The sequence below is a fragment of the Ambystoma mexicanum genome, chromosome 2p (genome assembly GCF_040938575.1).
Source record: "Ambystoma mexicanum isolate Mex_15411 chromosome 2p, UKY_AmexF1_1, whole genome shotgun sequence".
In the NCBI taxonomy this organism is placed as follows: Eukaryota; Metazoa; Chordata; class Amphibia; order Caudata; family Ambystomatidae; genus Ambystoma; species Ambystoma mexicanum.
Window position 1 is genome coordinate 1,093,562,038 of NC_090923.1, and position 19,140 is coordinate 1,093,581,177.

Sequence of the window (19,140 nt, forward strand, 5' to 3'; positions counted from 1 at the left end):
TGAGTGGCCGGTTTGTTAATAAAATGGTAGCCATCAATAACGATGGGGTCGACCAACCAGGTCTCATAGAGGGCAACCAACATATAATCGCCAAGCTCATCTGAAAGTCCACCATCTTCAAATAAGTGGGAAATAAAATGGAAACAACGAGCCGGGTCCCACACTAAGAACCCATTTTCCCCCTGTGGGCAACTATTGCTATTAACTATTAATCATTTCATGAACCTTGATTATCAGAGCATTTCAACAGGAATGATCCAAGTTCCTTTTCTTAACTGACTCACCACATTATGCTGATATATTACACTGATATTCCCTAATAAGCAATGTGAATCCATGAGTACATGTGTGAAAGCAGGTCTAATGTAACAAGCCTCATAAATGAAGGCCTGAATGTATGAATGTAGTATGGAACAATGATAGTATACATGGGCGGATGAAGGGCTAGAACACTTATAGTGAAAAGAAGTCTGAGAACAAATAAATGCTGTGTTTTCACATTAATCTTACCGAGCTGAGGAGCAAACCTTTCCCTTTACCCTATACCTATTCGAAATAATTTTAAAAAATGAAAAATCTCTTTCCAGTGGTCCAATTCCTCCTACCCACTGTGTCAAAGTCCCATGCCTGTGGACAAGGGACAATCGACTAATCTGAGCCTACTGGGAGAGTCACGTCAACAAGAGTGGACTACGTGATAAAGTCCCATGCCCGTGGGCAAGGAGCAGTCAGAGACAGACCCCATAGACCCTGCAGGAGCCCCTCCGGGGAGCCAGGAGGGAAGGAGAGAGGCTGCTTAGGATGGAGAGAGCCTGAGGCTCCTTTAGGTAGACCCGATCTCCCCGCACATGGAAAGAAGCCTTCCCCCTGTCATAAACACAACCCCTCTTGCAACAGTCAAAAGTGTCTAAAGAGTAAGACAATACACTTGTTTCCTCAGCACTGATCCCAAGGAAGACAATTATCAATAAGTCACTCAATGACAAGGGGCCAGAAGTAAACACAATCCTTTGTCCGGCTACTGTAAATGATGCAATAGTTACATTATGGCATACTCCCCAACGTGAATGAGTTACAACTGTATCCATTTTATGTACACATCTACCCTAGGGTTTTCACACCATTAACTCACACGCGAGTAAAACAGAGGGACTCACGGAGGCAGGCAGTGGAGACAGAGCTACCAGGAAAAAGGGAAGACGTTTCCTACATGGATAGTGCTATGGTGCAAGATTGTGGCAGGCCTTAATGTAACCTTTGACCCTGCTCCTTTCGTCCCTCATGACCCTGGGCACACGTCCAAATTTCAGGACAGCCCAGTCTAGGTAGCCCAGGTGCAGCCAATGTTCCTAAACACTACCGTAGGAGAGGAGAGAATGACCTTTAAAAGGTAGCCAGCTGGAAGGAAGAGGACCCCCAGTGTGGAGACCTGGATTGTGAAGAGCCCAAAGGTGGAGACCTCAAAGAGATACTGGTGTGTGGTGTGGTGAGGAAAGTATGAGGAAAGTTCTGTTTACAGGAGAGAGATTTTGTTGAGTATGATAATGGGGAAGACTCTTGAGGAGGAAGGTAAAGATCTTGTTGGGGAGAGAAAGGACAGAAATATTGGTTTACAGAAGAATGGAGGGTTGTAGTTGGATTAATAGAGAGAAAGTGTTGTGGAGCAGTGAAAGAGGCAAACAACCTTGAAGCCAAGGGATATCATCTGGAGGGTGGTGGAGAGGCTTGTTGGGCAGGAGAGAAGAACATATTAGCAGGAAGACAGTGGTGATTATTTTTGTGAGAGGAAGCAGCAAGAGAGTTTGTGGGAGCAGAAAGTGGAAGGTATTGCTGAGGGGAGGGAAAAGAAAGATATTGTTGGAGGGAGTTATTGTTAGAGAGCGGAAGGCGGATTATACCACCTAGAAGAAGAAAGAGGGTGTTGTTTTGAACCAGAAGGAGGAAGGAACGATTTTCCAGCAGTTGTGGAGTAATGGGGAGGCAGGGATGTCATTTGGGGGTTGTCAGGTGTCGCATCTGCGACCTCTGAGGTCTCTCTTGCTACCCCTGTGGTCTCCCGTGCTACCACTTTAAAAAAAACGAAAAGAAAATGTTCCTTTTTCTTTTTTTAATGGAACCTCCTGAACTGTGGTCAGAGCCATGTGGCTCTTTCTTTCTGGACTGGCTGGCTTTCTTGATCAGGCCTCTTTAAAAAACAGGGGGTTCCACAAGTGTAACACTTTGAGCAGTGACCCTAAATAAGAGCGAGCAGGAATAACAAATATTCTTTCTGGAATTCTATAAAATAATTGCTAGACTCATCAAAGGTTTATTTTAAGCACACTTCAGGTGGCGAGTCACTGATTTAGTCTGTTCTTAAACACCTGAAATTCACAATGCAGACAAAAACTATATGTATTTTGTTTTTCGCAAGTTGCAGCTATAGCATGTTTTTTCTGCCGTCATCTCTGTTACGATCATCTCAAGACATTCCATCTCGGTGTCTTCGGTCACTTGATAAAATCCTTGTGCCCAACAGCTTATGTAAAATGTAGAAATGTTTGACCATAGCACATCAAGTGGCCCTTGATTTCATTGTGCCACAATGAATGCTTTGATGCAATGTGTCTATCTTTCCTATCTCCCTGGCATGCTGTTCAGGATGTTTGTTTGCATGTATGAGGTAATGAGTGCCCAGAGTACGGGATGCCGTGTGAGTGCGCTGCTTTCCCTGTGCTACTCAATTCTTTAATTCACAGTTATGAACGCTCCCAATGGTATGTATTTGGCCAAACTCTGAAGCCTGACATGCGGCAAACTTTGCACCAGACCTGCAGATGAACTTGCCTGCTGTTAAATCTCAGTTACCAGTGTATTGGTATCCACTACAGAGTGTAATTTGCTTTCTGACTTTGAGAACATTCAGACAGGTAATTGCTCATTTTGCTATAGCCAGTAAAATAGTTATAGCTGGTAAGATAGTTCAGTAGGGAGAGCGCTTGCTGCTGCGATGTGTGTGTGATCTGCAGGTTGCAGGTTCGAATTCCGGCAAGGCCAACTCAGCCTTTCATGCTTCTCAGGTCTATAAAGAAGTACCAACACAGTTTGGGTGATATTCTATGTATATTTGTTCTATATACAGTGCTTAAATGTAAGTGCTATATAATAACACATCATTATCATTTGGTCTTGGACATCTGCTTACATTCACAGTAATTTGGTAATATGGGCCTATACACACTGATATTAACGATACATATGGTGATTCATTCTTGCATGAAATGTATATAACACTACAGTGATACTGTAACCATATGTATCGTAGTGCACTTAGGAACAATGCTATGTGATGCCAGTTCCTATTTTGTTAAGGGGTGAAAGGTTGTGTTCCATCACTTCCTGTGATGTTACTTCAGGTTGGGGTCAAATTACATCACTTCCTGTGATGTCTTCAGAGGTCAACGGTCGCGTGATGTCACTTCCGCTACCCCTGGCATTTTGGTGAAATGACATCCCTGTGAGGAGGGGAAGCAAAAGAGAAGAAGGAGATTATGGTTCTAAGAAGAGAAAATACCTGATGTTGGAAAGGAGTTGGGAAGTGAAAGGGGATATCATTGGAGAGTGAAGAAAATATTGCGCGGCTAGAGAAGGGATAGACACATGCCATCAAAGAAAGGATGGAGGAGGGGAGAGCACCCACTTAGACAGAGAAAAGGACAGTTCCAGGGGACACAGTCAGTCCAGGGAAGAATGCAGAGGAGGATGGAAATATGGTGCAGCATTATGACATCCGGACTGGGAGGACAGTCCAGGAATAGTCAGGGTGGCAACAGGCCCAAGCAGGACTATTATGTGTGGAAGAAGGGGGGTTGATGAGAATAGGGCCGCACTTCTCTGCCAAACCCCATCCGGACATGCACGACAAAACTTAAAAAAGCAACATTTGGCCCAATGTTGCATTCAGACCTTGCTAACCTGCAAGGAAGTAGACCTGTGGAAAATTCCTAGATCACAATATACATGGCAAAATCAGTGGGCAAATGAACACTTTTAGATCAAACAGTGTTTAAAGTCCATTTTCAATTACATCCAATTTAATTTCTGCAATTCCCTTCATTTTAGGCATCACACAGTTATCTCAGGACAAAGGCTCTGTGTGGAACATAGATTCTCATCAACATAGTTTAGCCGTTAATGTTCTTCACGGAATAATACTTCAATTAATCAGTTACACACCCAGGAGCGGTAATTTAAAAACTACTGAAAGCATTCTGTATGATGTTGTGCTACCAGATCTTCAACCGCATTGTATAGCTACTTAACCTAGTGCCAAGTGAACCAAAGGAACACCAAGAATCAGTCCAATGTGGTATACAGCAATAATGTATTCCTCACTGAGTTACGTTTATGGTATATTGCATTTATTTCATACTGCTATCGCTTATCCAAATACTGTCAACTTTTATGCATTCAGTGATTCTGTCAGAGTTTAATGTTAACGATTAAACGTTTGGGCCGACACAAATTTTGCATAATTAGGCTTTACTCAGAACTGTAAGACTATCGATACCAGTATCTCTTTATAAGAAGAGAACACACATACAATAATTTTGCCAAACCCCAGCAAATATTTAGTGCCAAATTATGTTGCCTTAGTTTGAAGAGGAAAATAAACACCACAGACCTTTTGACATTGGGCTGAAGAAAGTTCCAATCTGCTGGGTCCTCTAATCTTCTTCGTTTCACTGCCACTTCACTTTCATCCTTTTCCATGTGCAGATGTTTGAGGTCATCCTTTAAAATATATTGAAAAGGTGTCTGTGTGAATTGACATATTTTGCACATAATAACAATCAATATCCCCCTAAACAAAAAGGTTTCACTGCCAACTTTCAACCTACGTTTGTCCTGCGTTTTATTTATCAGCTTTATGTGGCTACTAATAGGTCATTAATAACGTTAGCCAGTCCCCTGAATGTAGGACCTTCAATAAATTCCTCACTGAAGCCAATAAGGATTTAAGAAGATTGATGATTTGTAAACACTGTACAATAATAATAATTTGACAATGTATATAAAACTTGAAACTAGGCTCTTCCATTTTCTAAGCACTGTACTAATTGGTGGCTTCTATTATTAGCCACTGTTGGCACTCAATTTAAGCCAATGGGTCAAATAATGTATGTTGTTATCCTCAGTGGCATTATGTCACTGAAATCATAGGAGTGGCAAATGTGACATCACAAACCCCTTGATCCTTCAATGACAAGACATAAATTCACATCACATAATATTTAACCTTGATGGTCAAACACTGTAAAAAATATGGCATTATTTGTTGAGACTTTAACCCTTTAATGCTGCACCATCTTAATAATCTGATTGATAAAGGGAATAGCCTCCCACCGCACCCGCCACAGCCTCCATTTTGATGCTTGGACACCTGCCCACCAAAGGCTTGCGGCAGGAGCCCTTTTAAATCTATTCCTGGACCTTGACTAACCCACCAGCCCTAAACCTCTATTATGAAGTTTGATTTTAAAATATTTTTATTGGCATTTATGATTTACATTTACTCATCGCATCTTAATTGCCACTTTTACTGCTGGTACTTATAATGTTTTCACAACAACAAACAATACTATAATAACAACAAACTGTCTTCACATCTAGAGTTACATTCTGTGATCCTAATCAGATTATATAGCGAAGCGCACAGGCGTGGCGCGTGTCCTAGTGAGCTTGGGCATAAGGGCGGGAATACGTTTATCCTCGTATCAGTCTCTCATTCCCTTTCATGTTACATCTCTCTCAAGTATGTCTCGTACATATTCACAGTGGTTTATCATCTGATGGGTGAAACATGTCCGAAATCAGTGTTTCCTGGCCTCATATGTAGGGCTTGCATCACTTCCTGCTCTGGACACCCCATCTCACCACACTCTGGTTTCTGCGTCTGCCCAGTGTTCTAATTCCTTTTGCAATCTGATGTATTGTAGGCCCGCCAGTGTTTTCCATGCAATTGCAATGGGCCTTTTAGCCAATATGCATACCATGTCCATAAATTGAACAACATGCCTAAATTTGCTTATTCTTGGGTAGGCGCCTAACAAGCATTCCTTAGGTGTCCAGTCGTACCTCCCTATCCCAATCTTTCTGCAAGCTTGCTCTATTCTGGCCCAGAATTGTTGTATCTTCGGGCACTTCCAAAACAGAAGGAGCATCCCTGCTTCACCTGAACCACGGCAAGGACATAATGGGCGTGCTTTGCTGCTGAATTGGGCTATTCTGCTTGGTTTCATGTACGTTCGGTACAGGATGTTCTACTGTATCAGTCTGAGCTGGCGTTTCTAGACACCTCTCGGGGATACATTTTTATGCTCTCCCATTCCCTTTCAGTTATGTCTATTCACAGGTCTGTTTCCCACCCTTTTTTCAGTGTTTCACTCTTGCGGTTTGGTCTATCCAACAGCTAACCATATAATCTGGACACCAGTTTCCAACCCTCTCCCAGGTTGTGTATCAGTGTCAGCAGGGGGTCCGCCAACGGCTCTTCTGGCCAGCTCTCCCATTTCTCTTTTGCTACCCTCCTGGTCCTCTGGTACCATAAGAATTGTCCGCTGGGTACTCCCTCTTTTTCTCGCAGGAATTCAAACTCCTTAAAAACACCCTCTTCATACATGTTTCCCCCCTCAATTATGATGTGTGTACTCATCCTCCGCCCCACTATGCAGCTCCTTACTTCCACCTTCTCTTCCTGCTCAAGTGAGAGTGAAAAGAGGACTTGCATGTTAATGCCCATGTTAGTCTGTTTCCTGTTGAAGTACTTCCGGGTACATTTGGGCATTTAAGCAACTTCCTTTGGGTGTCTAAAGCAAAGTGCTGACAGACCTAAGGTTAGGAGTTAAAGTCATTCCATAAATCATTATGTGCCTCCTGTTAGCGCCTGCATGTCCCTGGGTGCCACAAACACGACAAACAAAAGACACACCTAACCTACAAACAACATTGAAATCAAACATCGCACAGTTCAGCTAAGTCAACTATTTACATACACTTGCATCCTTCTCAATTGCCACTATGCACACTCAACACATCACCAACCCCACAGACAAGGCTGGCAACGACTTTGACCTTTTGATTTCATGCAAAAATCAGACCACTGTGCACAAAATCACAATAGCAGATTGCGGTCTGAGCACTTTGCAATCCCCTTAACACTCTACCACACAACATCCACCCACCTTGCACACAAACACACTCCCATCAGGGAGGCAAATAAAACACATTACAGACAGCCCTAGCACCTCCCTTATCACCCCATTCTTTCTTACGCACACCTACATACTGCTCAACAAATACAACACCAAAATCACCCAGGTACTTGACAAAATAGACCCCCTCAAAACTCAAAAACCTCATCACCACCCCCAAAAACCATGGTTCAACAATTCCCTCCTCTCCATCAAACATGAATGCAGATTGCATTAAAAGATCCTGACAAAATAACCAATGCCCCTCTATCAAGGCATCCCTCAAATACTGCTGCCAATTCCAGATACCCATATGCAACATCAAAGTCACCCACTACATCCAAGAACTCCAATCGCACACAGCCATTTTTTAACATTGTCAAGTCACTCTCAAAACCACCACCAATGCCTGCAATGACCCCATCCACCTCAGTATTCATCCCCTTCATGGACTACTTCAACTCTAAAATACACATCGGCCCTACTCCCAAACCTTCCAGCACATGGGACATACTCCGACCCCTCGACCAAGACACCCTCACAGCCAAAACAAAACACTTCCTAGATGATGCATTTCCCGCTGAAGCCACATCTAACTGCAGCACTACTCTGGCTCCACACTGGGCTGACATCAACAACTCCTGTCTCTCATGTGGAACAATCCCCTCCACTCTAAAAACCGAATCCTTCCCCCCTTAAGAAACAATTGCTTGAACCCACACTCCCTAAAAACGGCTGTCCCATCACTAGCCTGCCATATCAAGTCAAAATCATGGAGAGACTGCTTCACTTCACATACCATGATCTCCACAACATCACTGGCAAAGGAGACACAGACCTCCTCGTACTCATGGACATCTCTGCAGCCTTCAATGCCAATGACCACACCATTCTCCTAAACATCCTATCGAACAGAATGAAACTCTCAGGCACTGTTCTCAACCATTTCACCTACTTCCACACTGGAAAGACACACAAATGCCTCCTGTCTCAATGTGTGCCACCGATGATGCAAGGATATCCTGAGCAACAACATTTGCCTCTGCAAGGGCCGCTTTAAAAGAAGCCTGGTGATCCACAGGTAGGTCTGGAAGAAAGTCCGGAGTCTCCCTCCAAAGCTTTTAATTGACTGCAGCCAGGGGGAAGGATGCATTCACTTCCCGAAGGTGCTGGCCTGCATTTGCTTACACTTTGCGAATGTAGGTTTCCAGGACACTATGCTCTTTGGAGAGAATCAATGATGATGAGATTGACATTGTAGAGGAGGTGGGCTTGGCATACATCGAAGCGTCCGATACCACTGAAGAATGAGGCTGTGGGAGTAAGGATGAAAGGTTCTGCACCCCTTTCGAGTGCCCGAACCTGGTGACCAGATTCTTACTCACTAGCTGCCAGGGGCACAACACCTTTCAGCGGAGGGGATTCCTGAGAGACTTGTTCCTCTCAGGGACAACATTTCAGATGGAACCCCTCCATCTGGTTGCCCTTTCTGGGGGAGCAGTACAACCAGGACTGTTGCTTTTCATCTGAGTCCCTACGGCCGACGCGCCGGCTGATAGTAGCAACAATATATTTATTTATAAATGCACATGGGGTAAATCAAACCTCTCACTCAAATTTCATTTCAACATAATAATTTTCATCTGCATGCATCACATTTTACACTTTGTTAAAACATTAAAAGCAGAAAAATCAATACATATAATTGATATAAAATCCCATGCATAAATAAAACAGATCTACATGTGATTAAACTCTAAGCTAGACCACTTTAGATATTAGATGTATTCTCTGTAAGAATCGCATAAGGATATACATTAAACCCCTCGAATTTCAATGGTTGATTCTTGACCAGAGACTATCCTTTAAAACAAAGGATTGATCAAGAATAAAAAGCCCAAAACACAAAATATGCAAGTTCATTAAAACTGGGCATTCCATAAACAATTGTTTGACATTTTCAATATCGTCACCACAGAACCTGCATAACGCATTAAACCTCTCGTATTTGGCTCAGCTGCGCATTATTTCGCGTGTGTTAAAAAGGTTAAAACAACATCTCATGAACATCTTCTTTAAAAAGGGAGAAGGAGGGAGGGCGTGGCCAGCGGGCGTGCAATGAAGACCTGATCCTTCATCGCTCCCGGGCCGCCAGCCTAATCCTGCACTCATCCTACTTGAAAAAGACTGTGAGAAGACTAAAAAACACTTCAGCGACGTATGAAGCACTGCCGCACCAGATCGTGACACTGCGGACCGAAACCGGTGTGGGGTTTCGAAGATACGGCTGCCAGAGGCCAGAGGCAACAGACCGCGAAAGGCACCCAAGATGGCCGCCGAAAACGTGAAGTAGGCGGAGAGTGCATCAACTCTGTAAGGGAGCCAGCCCGAGGAGAGAAGCGACTGCCTCTGGCTGGAACAGCGGCGAGACAGTGTAGGGTGGACCGAGCACTGCCTCCCTCCCACCTTGTAGCAGTGGAGAAAGAGTATGATCGATCAGGGCCGACCCACGCCCGCTATCCCTTGTAACGGACCATCTCGACTGAGAGATGCTGTGGCGGCAAATACACCACAGCGCACAGACGAGCGAGGAGATTTTTCCTCCACCCACAAGCAGTAACGAAGAGCGGACAAACCCGGACTGCCAGAGGCGAGTGGACAGAGCTCGGAGCCCAGAGGCCCAAGGTGAACACTATATCCTGCCACTTGTGGATACCTGCGAGAAATCAACCCCCAATATTGTCACCTCTGCTGCACCTCGAGAGGGAGAAGGACCATCACAACCTCCCCTCGTGGGAAACCAACGTGGTACGCGGGTGCTCCACCCTGCGTTGAGCGCCTGCTAGACCTTCCCCAGTGCAGCCCCAGCACACGCACCTGCCCTGGAGCTGCAGGGAAGAAGCAGACAGAAAACAGCGGTAAGGAGAGGGGGAAACAGGGAGACGGGAGGTGGCAACAACATGCGCGGGCCCCTGCCTGCTCTCCCGTCACGCCAGTACAGCTACAAAAACCCAGCGAGCCCCAAATACCCCTGTCACAGCGCAGCACCAACCACGGGCACGGTAACACTACAAAGCGCGACTGCTCAGGCACTCCCCCGGGCCAAGGTGCACAACTCAAGTGAAGAGGGCACACCGCTAACTGTGGGTGGCAGGAGAAACCCCCCTAACTTCGAATCTACGAAGTGGCCAGTCAGTGAAGCCCACAGAAGCGTCAGATAAGACGCATAAACAGCCCAAAGAAAGCAAAGTGTGCCAGACAGTGGGATAAAACATGCAGGCGCATGAAAGTGTCCTAGAGGAACTGACACAACCCACAGCGATTGTAGCAAACAACAGCAAACAAAACTGTAACCCCCCCGGAGAGGTGAACGCGGTGGGACCCCACGACCAGGAATTACAACTTCTCCACTCGCGAGACTGGTGTCCCAATACAGCTTGTTGCTGCAAGCATCTAGCAGACTCACACCGCAGCAAAAGGGGAAAACAATCCAAACCTGCTAACAGGAAAGGCAAGGTGCTCAAAACAGACGAAGCACACATATGTGCATGAACACAACAAATACAACTGCATATGGAGACCTGCAACTTGTAGTCACTCCTGTCAATGGGTGGAAATAGCAGAGCAGGGCTCACCCCGTGTGGTCCCGCAGTACTGCCTCCCACTGGGCTCCACGACCCAGTGGACAACAAACCCAAGTTTCTGGAACACACTTGCGAGCCAGCGTTGTCACCCCCCCACGAAACGAAATAATCTCCCACGCCACCACGACACGTAGACAACATGGGGAAAGAAACCCGGGAAAACCTCCACACAAAGCAGGATAGAACAATACACGACCACACCGTCGTCTCGCTCGCCGGAGCGGTCGGTATCAACGGAATCAGAGTACATGGAGGACGAAATCTCCCTCAGAGACGTGATGAGTGTCATTGCCAGCTCCAGAACATCAATGGAGAAGAAAATGGACAGTATTGGCACCCATGTATCACTACTGAGACACGACCTCCAAAAGCTAACCTCACGGACCGGGGAGGCTGAAGCACGCATCTCGGAGACTGAGGACAACCTACGGGGGGTCAATCGACACATGGCTGGCATGCTAGATCGTATTAAAATCCTGGAAGCAAGAGTGGATGAAAGTGAGGGTAGATCCAGACGCAATAACATCCGCATACTCGGCCTCCCGGAAAAGGCAGAAGGGGCAAGCATGGAGCTATTCCTTGACCAGTGGCTCATTGACACATACGATGCAAAATCCTTCTCCAAGTTTTTCTCCATCGAGCGGGCACATCGTATTCCAACTGGTAAAATCGGGCCGGGTGCACCGGCGCGCACAGTCATCGCAAGATTCCTAAACTACAGGGATAGGGACGCCGTGCTACAGATGGCAAGATTGAAAGGGCTCATCACCTACAATGGATCTAAAATCGCCTTTTTCCCTGACTTCACCAAAGAGGTGCAAAAAGCGTGCCAATCCTTTGATCCACTCAAGAAATGTCTGCAATCAATGGGTACTAAATAAGGCCTAATCTTCCCTGCCCAACTCAAAATATTCCACAACGCTACGACGGTGCATTTCACAGACCCTAAACAAGCGTGGAACTGGGCTGAAAGACATATAGAAGGCGATTGGAGCACAAGAAAGAAATCAGGGGGTGAACGCAATAGACCACACCCAGAGCGACCACCAGACATCAGGCCCCAACAACAACAACAAGAAATGCCGCAACAGGGAAATGAATAATAAGGAACGGCAACAACTAAAACTAATATAACTGATGCACGCATAAATACAACGGAGCCCCTGCTCCAAACGGAAACACGGATCACAAAGCACATAATGGCTGGCGGCCAACTCAGAGCCGCCCCCCCGACGAGGAAACGAACACACAGCATCAAAAAAGAGTACTAGACTGCCTAGCTTCAGTGTGTATACACAAACCGCGAAGCTTATCTAGTACGGAGCGGTTATATGCGATTTGTAGTTTAATTGTTCACAAGTTTATGATGGGAGGACAGATGCTTCAGTTGGGGTTGGAGTAGAGGGAGGGGGGAGTTGGGGAAAAGTTTTCTATTCACCGGTTAGCATACAGTGGCACTATGAGCACGACAAACAGGATGAAACCCAAAGTATATCACACCTTAACAACTGTAAGACACTTGCGTCCTACGAGACGCATCCACAAATCAAACATCCGGACACCCGATTGCACCCGTAACTGGTCCAACCAACAGACGCCTAACGCTTATGACATGGAACGTGAACGGGCTAGGGTCCAGCATTAAAAGATGACTGGTGCTGCAATATATAAACCGGCATACACCGGATATAGTACTCCTAACCGAAACACATCTTGCAGGAACGATATGTAATCTCTTCAAAAGATCCAATTACCGCACAGCGATTCATGCAGGCTTCTCCATGGGGGCAAGAGGGGTACTAATACTAATCCACAAGAGACTTCCACTGGCGATTGCCCATATAATGCAGGATAAAGGTGGACGATATGTACAAATACACACGACACTATGGAACCAAACCCTGGCGATTATGGCAATATACTCTCCACCATCTCTCCTAAACACTCTGCTAGCCGATATTACCCCCATCCTCGCCTCAAATACGGCTGACACCTGGGTTATAGGTGGAGACTTCAATGAGGTAATGGATAATACCCTAGATCGCACACACGAGAGGGAGAAATCCCACAACTAACACCAAACTGGCCACCTTTGCCTCTGCAATGGGCTTGCGGGATCCATGGCGAGATCTACACAGCAACAAGCGCGAATATTCCTTCCACTCAGGCGTGCATGCCTCGATGTCTAGAATAGACTACTTCTTCCTACCGAGCCAGAATATTCATAAAGCATGCAGCGCGTCCCTCCTTCCGCGAGGTATATCTGATCACTCTCCATTGCTACTTGAGCTTGAAACAGAAAGACCACATCCTCCTTCCACTTGGCAGTTTAACTCCTATTACCTGGGGTTCCCGGACTTACAAGAAAAGATAGAAACAGCTACCTCCAACTATTTTGAACTCAATACAGGCTTGGTCGATAACCCTGGAACATTATGGGAGGCTTACAAGCAAGTTTTGAGGGGCGAAATCTTCTCATGGACCACAGCTAAAAAGAAGGCCCAGCGGGAACCGGTTATAGAAGCCGAAAGAGAAGTTATGATTAGAGAAACAGAACACATTACTAATGATACTCCTGAGTCAAACAGAGCTTTAATACTAGCGCAGAAGAAGCTAATCTGTCCTTAGACTGTGCCAAAAAAGCGCATAGTGCCATGAAGGCATGCCTATATGAAACAGGGAAAAAAGCTGGCAAATTGCTTACATGGTTGAAAAAACGGGACGAGGGACACAAGCAATTTAAAAACATTAAAAATATGAATGCGGAAATAGTATCCTCTGACAGAGAGATAGCGCAATGTTTTGCCAACTTTTATGAAGAGCTATATAAATCCCCTAATACCATAGTGGACAGGACCATATTAGACGAAACTGACCTCCCAATACTCACCACAGAACAAGCCACCATATTAGACAATAAAATAACAGAAGGCGAAATATCGGCAGCTATCACCCAACTTCAAACAGGCAAGACCCCAATCCCTAATGACTTCCCACTTGACATCTGGAAAAAAATAAAACATCTAGACTTACCAACCCATCTGCTTAATATGTTTGAACACTCCCGAGAAGTGGGTATACTCCCACTGGACCTACGTAAGGCCACAATAATAGTAATCCCAAAAAAGGGCAAACCCCCAGATGACTGTAGCTCCTACAGGCCCATATCCCTAATTAATAGCAAAGCCAAAATACTAGCCAAAGTACTGGCTAATAGACTCCAAACGGTTATCACATCACTGATCCAGCCAGACCAATGTGGCTTTATGCCGCAGAGATCCACAAGGATGAACATCCGCAGGCTGCATTTAGCGCTTGAAAGAGCACCCACCATACAACAATCATTGGCGTTATTGGCCATAGACATCGAAAAAGCCTTTGACTCGGTCCACTGGGAGGCTCTGTGGGCAATTATGAGGAAAATGAACTTCGGAGAGCAATTCATAAAATGGGTCCAGCTCCTATATAACACCCCATTAGCAGAGGTGAAGGTGAACGGATGGTCCTCTCGTTACTTTCAACTGGGGAAAGGAACCAGACAAGGGTGCCCAGTATCGGCGATGTTGTTCGCACTGATCATTGAGCCACTGGCTGTGATCCTGCGGAACACAGCAACGTGGTCCGGTTTCCGATGGAGCTCAGCATGGGAAGACAAGGTATCTCTCTAAGCAGATGATCTGCTGGTGTATGTAGGCGATTCAGCAATCTCCTGTCCTATAGTTACCCAAATACTGATAAACTACAGGGCCTTCAGTGGCCTCAGGGTGAACTAGTCCAAATCAGTACTCTTTCCAGTCAAAGGAATAGACTGTATACCGTCCCAGGGCTCCCCATATGAAATCAAACTCAACCAATTTCGATATCTAGGCATCTTGATTGCAAACAGACTGGACAGTTACGTGACCCAAAACCTGCAACCAATAGTGAAAAGATTTGCACAAGATGTGGTCCATTGGGAATCACTGCCATTGACATTGCTAGGCAGGGCGGCACTCTTCAAGATGCTTGCCCTCCCCCGTGTCTTGTACATTTTACAAAATGCCCCCGTTCAAATCCCCACAGCAGAATTTAGCAAAATAGATTAAATAATACGAAAATTACAATGGGGAGGGAAATACCCAAGGATAGCTCTAAGGAATCCCCAACGTTCAGTATGGGAGGGGGGAATCGGGCTCCCAAATATCCAAGTCTACTGCTGGGCGACCCAGATGGCGACGGTAAACGACATACTATACGGCAACCCCGAATTACCACACAAACAGGCAGAAATAGTAGCGAGACACGGCACGCCTCCAACTGAAAGCCTCTATACTACGAAGGGACACTCCCCCGAATGCACGATAATAACGCATGCAGCCCAAATCTGGAGAGAAACACATAGGCACATTGGGTGGGAAAACAAAATCACCCCAGTACAGCCCCTCTGGAATAATGCCCACCTCATGGAACTCAATAAACTCCCTAAATGGCCAAACTGGGAAGCAGCAGGTATACTGACCATTCAGCAAATGATCAAAGATGACCAAATTATACCGTTTGCCGAGCTCTTGGCTACATATGGTCTCCCACCCAGTGAAAGCTACCACTACAGTCAACTACACCATGCACTCACCAAGCAAATGGCTAAACTGGTGGACATGCCGGAATACACGCCCATAGAGAGGAACATAGTCATAGATAGCATGAAAAGCAAGGTCACATCCACCATGTACAGCGCAATCTCCTCTTTCGCCACAAAAGAAATGTCTAGCCTGAAGGCGAAATGGGAAAGAGATGTGGGCCCGATACTACCTGAGGAATGGTTCTCAACTTTAATGTATCCCAAGGAAACAGCGATATCTTCTAGAATCCGACTCATACAATTGAAAATACTCCATAAAATATATTATCCCCGAGTAGCACTATAGCACTATACAACTGGGGCAGAATAACTGACCCCAAACGCCTACGCTGTAAGCAAGAGGAGGGGACCTTCTACCATATCCTATGGCAATGCCCACGAATACAACACTTTTGGCTAAAATGTAGTGAAAGACTCACAAGGTGTCGACCAATTCCAAATGAACCCAAACTCCTTCTCCTAGGAATCGGAGAGGAAGGAGAAATGACACGTTTTGAAAAACTCTTACTCTCAACGTCCACAGGGATTGCCAAAAGGAACATTGCGCAGCTCTGGGGTTCAGAGATTACCCCCCATTATGACCAATGGATAACGGACATTGATGCCAGCATACTAATGGAGCGCCGAGTCTATCAGGAAAGAGGCTGCCCGGGCAAGGAATGGCAAAAATGGGAACAAACTATGTAAAGAACACAAAAACTAAACCAATAGACCCTGTCGTGTAACTTTGTCATTACTTTAAAGATCCAAATCATGAACTGTCATAACTCATATAGAACAAGCGACGGTGCGCCCAATGTATATGGTGTCTGGTCATACTGCCCCATCATCTGTATGCAAGGATTTTATGTTTGTGGAATGTATGTCATTGTATTGTAGTATTAAAACTCAAAAAAAATGTGTTATAACATTTTTTTAAAAAAAAATAAAAATAAAAAGGGAGAAGGCGATTGAACCAAATAAGCACTTCTGCCACCCAATTTTTTGTGTTACATAAATATGGTAGAGAAGTGTTTATGTGTCTTGGTACAGTTAAATGTTTCCCACCAATCTTGCTGTTTCAGTAACTTGTTCGCACTTCCCTAATCCTCCATAATATTATCAAAGGAGAAGCCCTTATCAGTTATCATTTTTAATACCTTTTTACGAAGCCCAGGTAATTCCTGGCCCCTTTATTACAAAATAGCTCAAAGAGTGAATTTTTTGTGGGCAGCATTACATTTTTACAAAGCTGTACTCTTCTCCAAGATAAATGGAAGTTTATGAAAATAATGTAAGGACGACACAGACAGCAGAGGTATGATGCAGTCGTTTTTATTTTCAAAGTATCTTACAGCAAGCCCCCAACACGACCTACTGCTCCAGTACCCACTCTCAACTGATTTGCTTAGAAGAGAGAGCTCAGTTTGCCCATACATATTCCACCCCAATGTTCCACCCTGACAGCGTTGACATACATTGCATTCCATCCTGGGATTCCCAGGCCTTTACAACATATCTCCTTTCCTTTTCTCAACATCTCCACTCCTTCACAATGGCAATCCTGTTGTTGTCCCAAACGTGTCCCCTCTTACTCTCACGGAGCCATCCATAACCTTTTCCACCTATAGAGGCTTGGAATATAGAGGATCTCCTTTCATCCTCAGAACCCCCTTTTTAATTCGCACCCAGTCTCCACACTGCACCTTCACTTTCTTTGCAATCCTCTTCTCATTCTCTTTCTCAAGCCATTCATCATTCTCTCGGTCAAGCTTCCTTTTCACTATCAGTGCCTGCCATCAAAGGAAGCAAAGGATCAGAGAAGAGCGTGTACCCCCATCAGATGAATAACATATATGTAACTCTCAAACTCTCAAACATGTTATGTACAACCTCTCTGGATGCATGTATGCCCCCAGAATCTAGTTCCAAGAATCCATGTATCAGTGAATCAAGGCCCTCAGCAGACAAGCATGGGCACGATTCTCAAGAGTAATTGAAGGTGACAATGTCATCCAGATTTGCACAGCCACTATCTGAACACATATTTAGGCTGTGATTTAACAGTACTCTAGGGCTCCAGAGGTATATTAGGGATGCCCAAATATGTTCTCCAATATGATACAGATTGTACCTTGATCCAACCTCAACAATACAATCTGTTTCTCTAGCCCTTCCCAACCACGGAGGAACAACTCTGATTTAGGCTTTGTGCGACCCCTCATCATCTCAAACAAATTAATCCCTGTAAAACAGGAGACATTCACATGGCATACACCATCTCTTGAATAGCAACCTTCTTGCCCTTTTGACACAAACCCGCCATCCGTATAGCCTCCATTATACACCTATTCATTCTTTCCAACCTGCCATTACTTTCAGGGCTATATAATGCTGTCTTCTTGTGCTGATTACCACATTTGTTATCATATGCTTGAAAAACAACTCCAACAAATTGAGACCCATTGTCTGTCAGGAGACTGCAAGGTAATCCTTCCCTTGCAAATATCTCCTGTAAAAATTCAACCACCACTTCTCCAGTAGATTCCCTCCCACCTTTAGAGTCCACCCATCTAGACAGTTGGTCCACAAGAACTAAGATAAACTTTCCTCGAGCACTCAATCTCAAATATACCAGTCCAAGGACATCCATTAGCTGTTCTTCCCACACACCATTGGGTAACTTCATTTTCACCAAAGGCTGCCCACCAGCTGTAGAGAAGGGAAAGCCTGGTATCACAAGTATGATACTGACACAATGGATACAATTCGAAAAACCGTTATTGAAAATGTTGGGGTCGGAGAAACTCCTAATTTTCCCTATAACTAAGGTGGGAGTAGTCTCGACCATCAAACGATAAACAAAACAGTCCTAATGGAGTCTGTCAAATCAAAATGGCCTATGCTAACAAAACCTAATGCCTGCCCTATCTATTGTACAAAAAGCATAAAAAGTAAAAATGTATGCAAAGGAAAAATCAGTGTTCAAAAGAATAACCAGCTCCCCTCCTCAAGTTAAACCTCATGGACTAAGACTGTGCTTGTAGGCAGGATGACACACTCTGGCTCGGTTTCTGACACTCTAAGCAGCTCCAGAACGTGGATTGAGGCCCAGCTGGCCGTCCACGTTAAAGTCTATTTTTTTGACTTTCAAAATGTTATTCCAATGTAAAGTCCACAAAGGTCCCCCTCTGCCGGGCTCAGACCTCTCACGTCACAGTTCAACAGAAACTTGCAGGGGGCTCCCTCCCCCAAGCGTATTGTACTTCAGGACTCCCTCAATCGGGCTCGGACCCCTTTCGGATGTCGAAGACTTTCAAATATCCGTGGCTCTCTTTACAGACCGCCGCAGGACCACTATGACTCAAAGTTCACGTTTACTCTCGCTTAATTCACTTTTGCTGTTTGTTCGCGTTATAACTTCAAACAATGTACCTTTCACAGAGACTTTTGAATGGGCTACTTCCTTTCACCGGACCACTCTGTTACTAAGTATCGCTGATCTCACAGCTACCTTTTACTTTAAAGTTTTTCACGTGTCTGCCTTTCTTCGCATCTAATCCACACGTGTGCATCCTTTACTTGTGATATAATGTTGCTACTTCATTCGCTTTAACACAACTGGTCTCTCAGGTTGCTTGCCAACTCACTGGTGTGTGCGCTT

At 45.0% G+C, this 19,140-nt stretch overlaps 1 protein-coding gene across 3 annotated transcripts in view; it reads right to left on the reverse strand.

Annotated features, from left to right (window-relative positions):
- Positions 1-19,140, reverse strand: part of MAJIN (membrane anchored junction protein) — a 1,009,257-nt gene that overhangs the window by 593,478 nt on the left and 396,639 nt on the right. For all 3 annotated transcript variants that reach the window (XM_069643075.1, XM_069643074.1, XM_069643076.1), the window contains exon 4: positions 4,664-4,773. In XM_069643075.1, the coding sequence (XP_069499176.1) occupies positions 4,664-4,773 (110 nt within the window). The remainder of the gene's footprint in view (positions 1-4,663; positions 4,774-19,140) is intronic.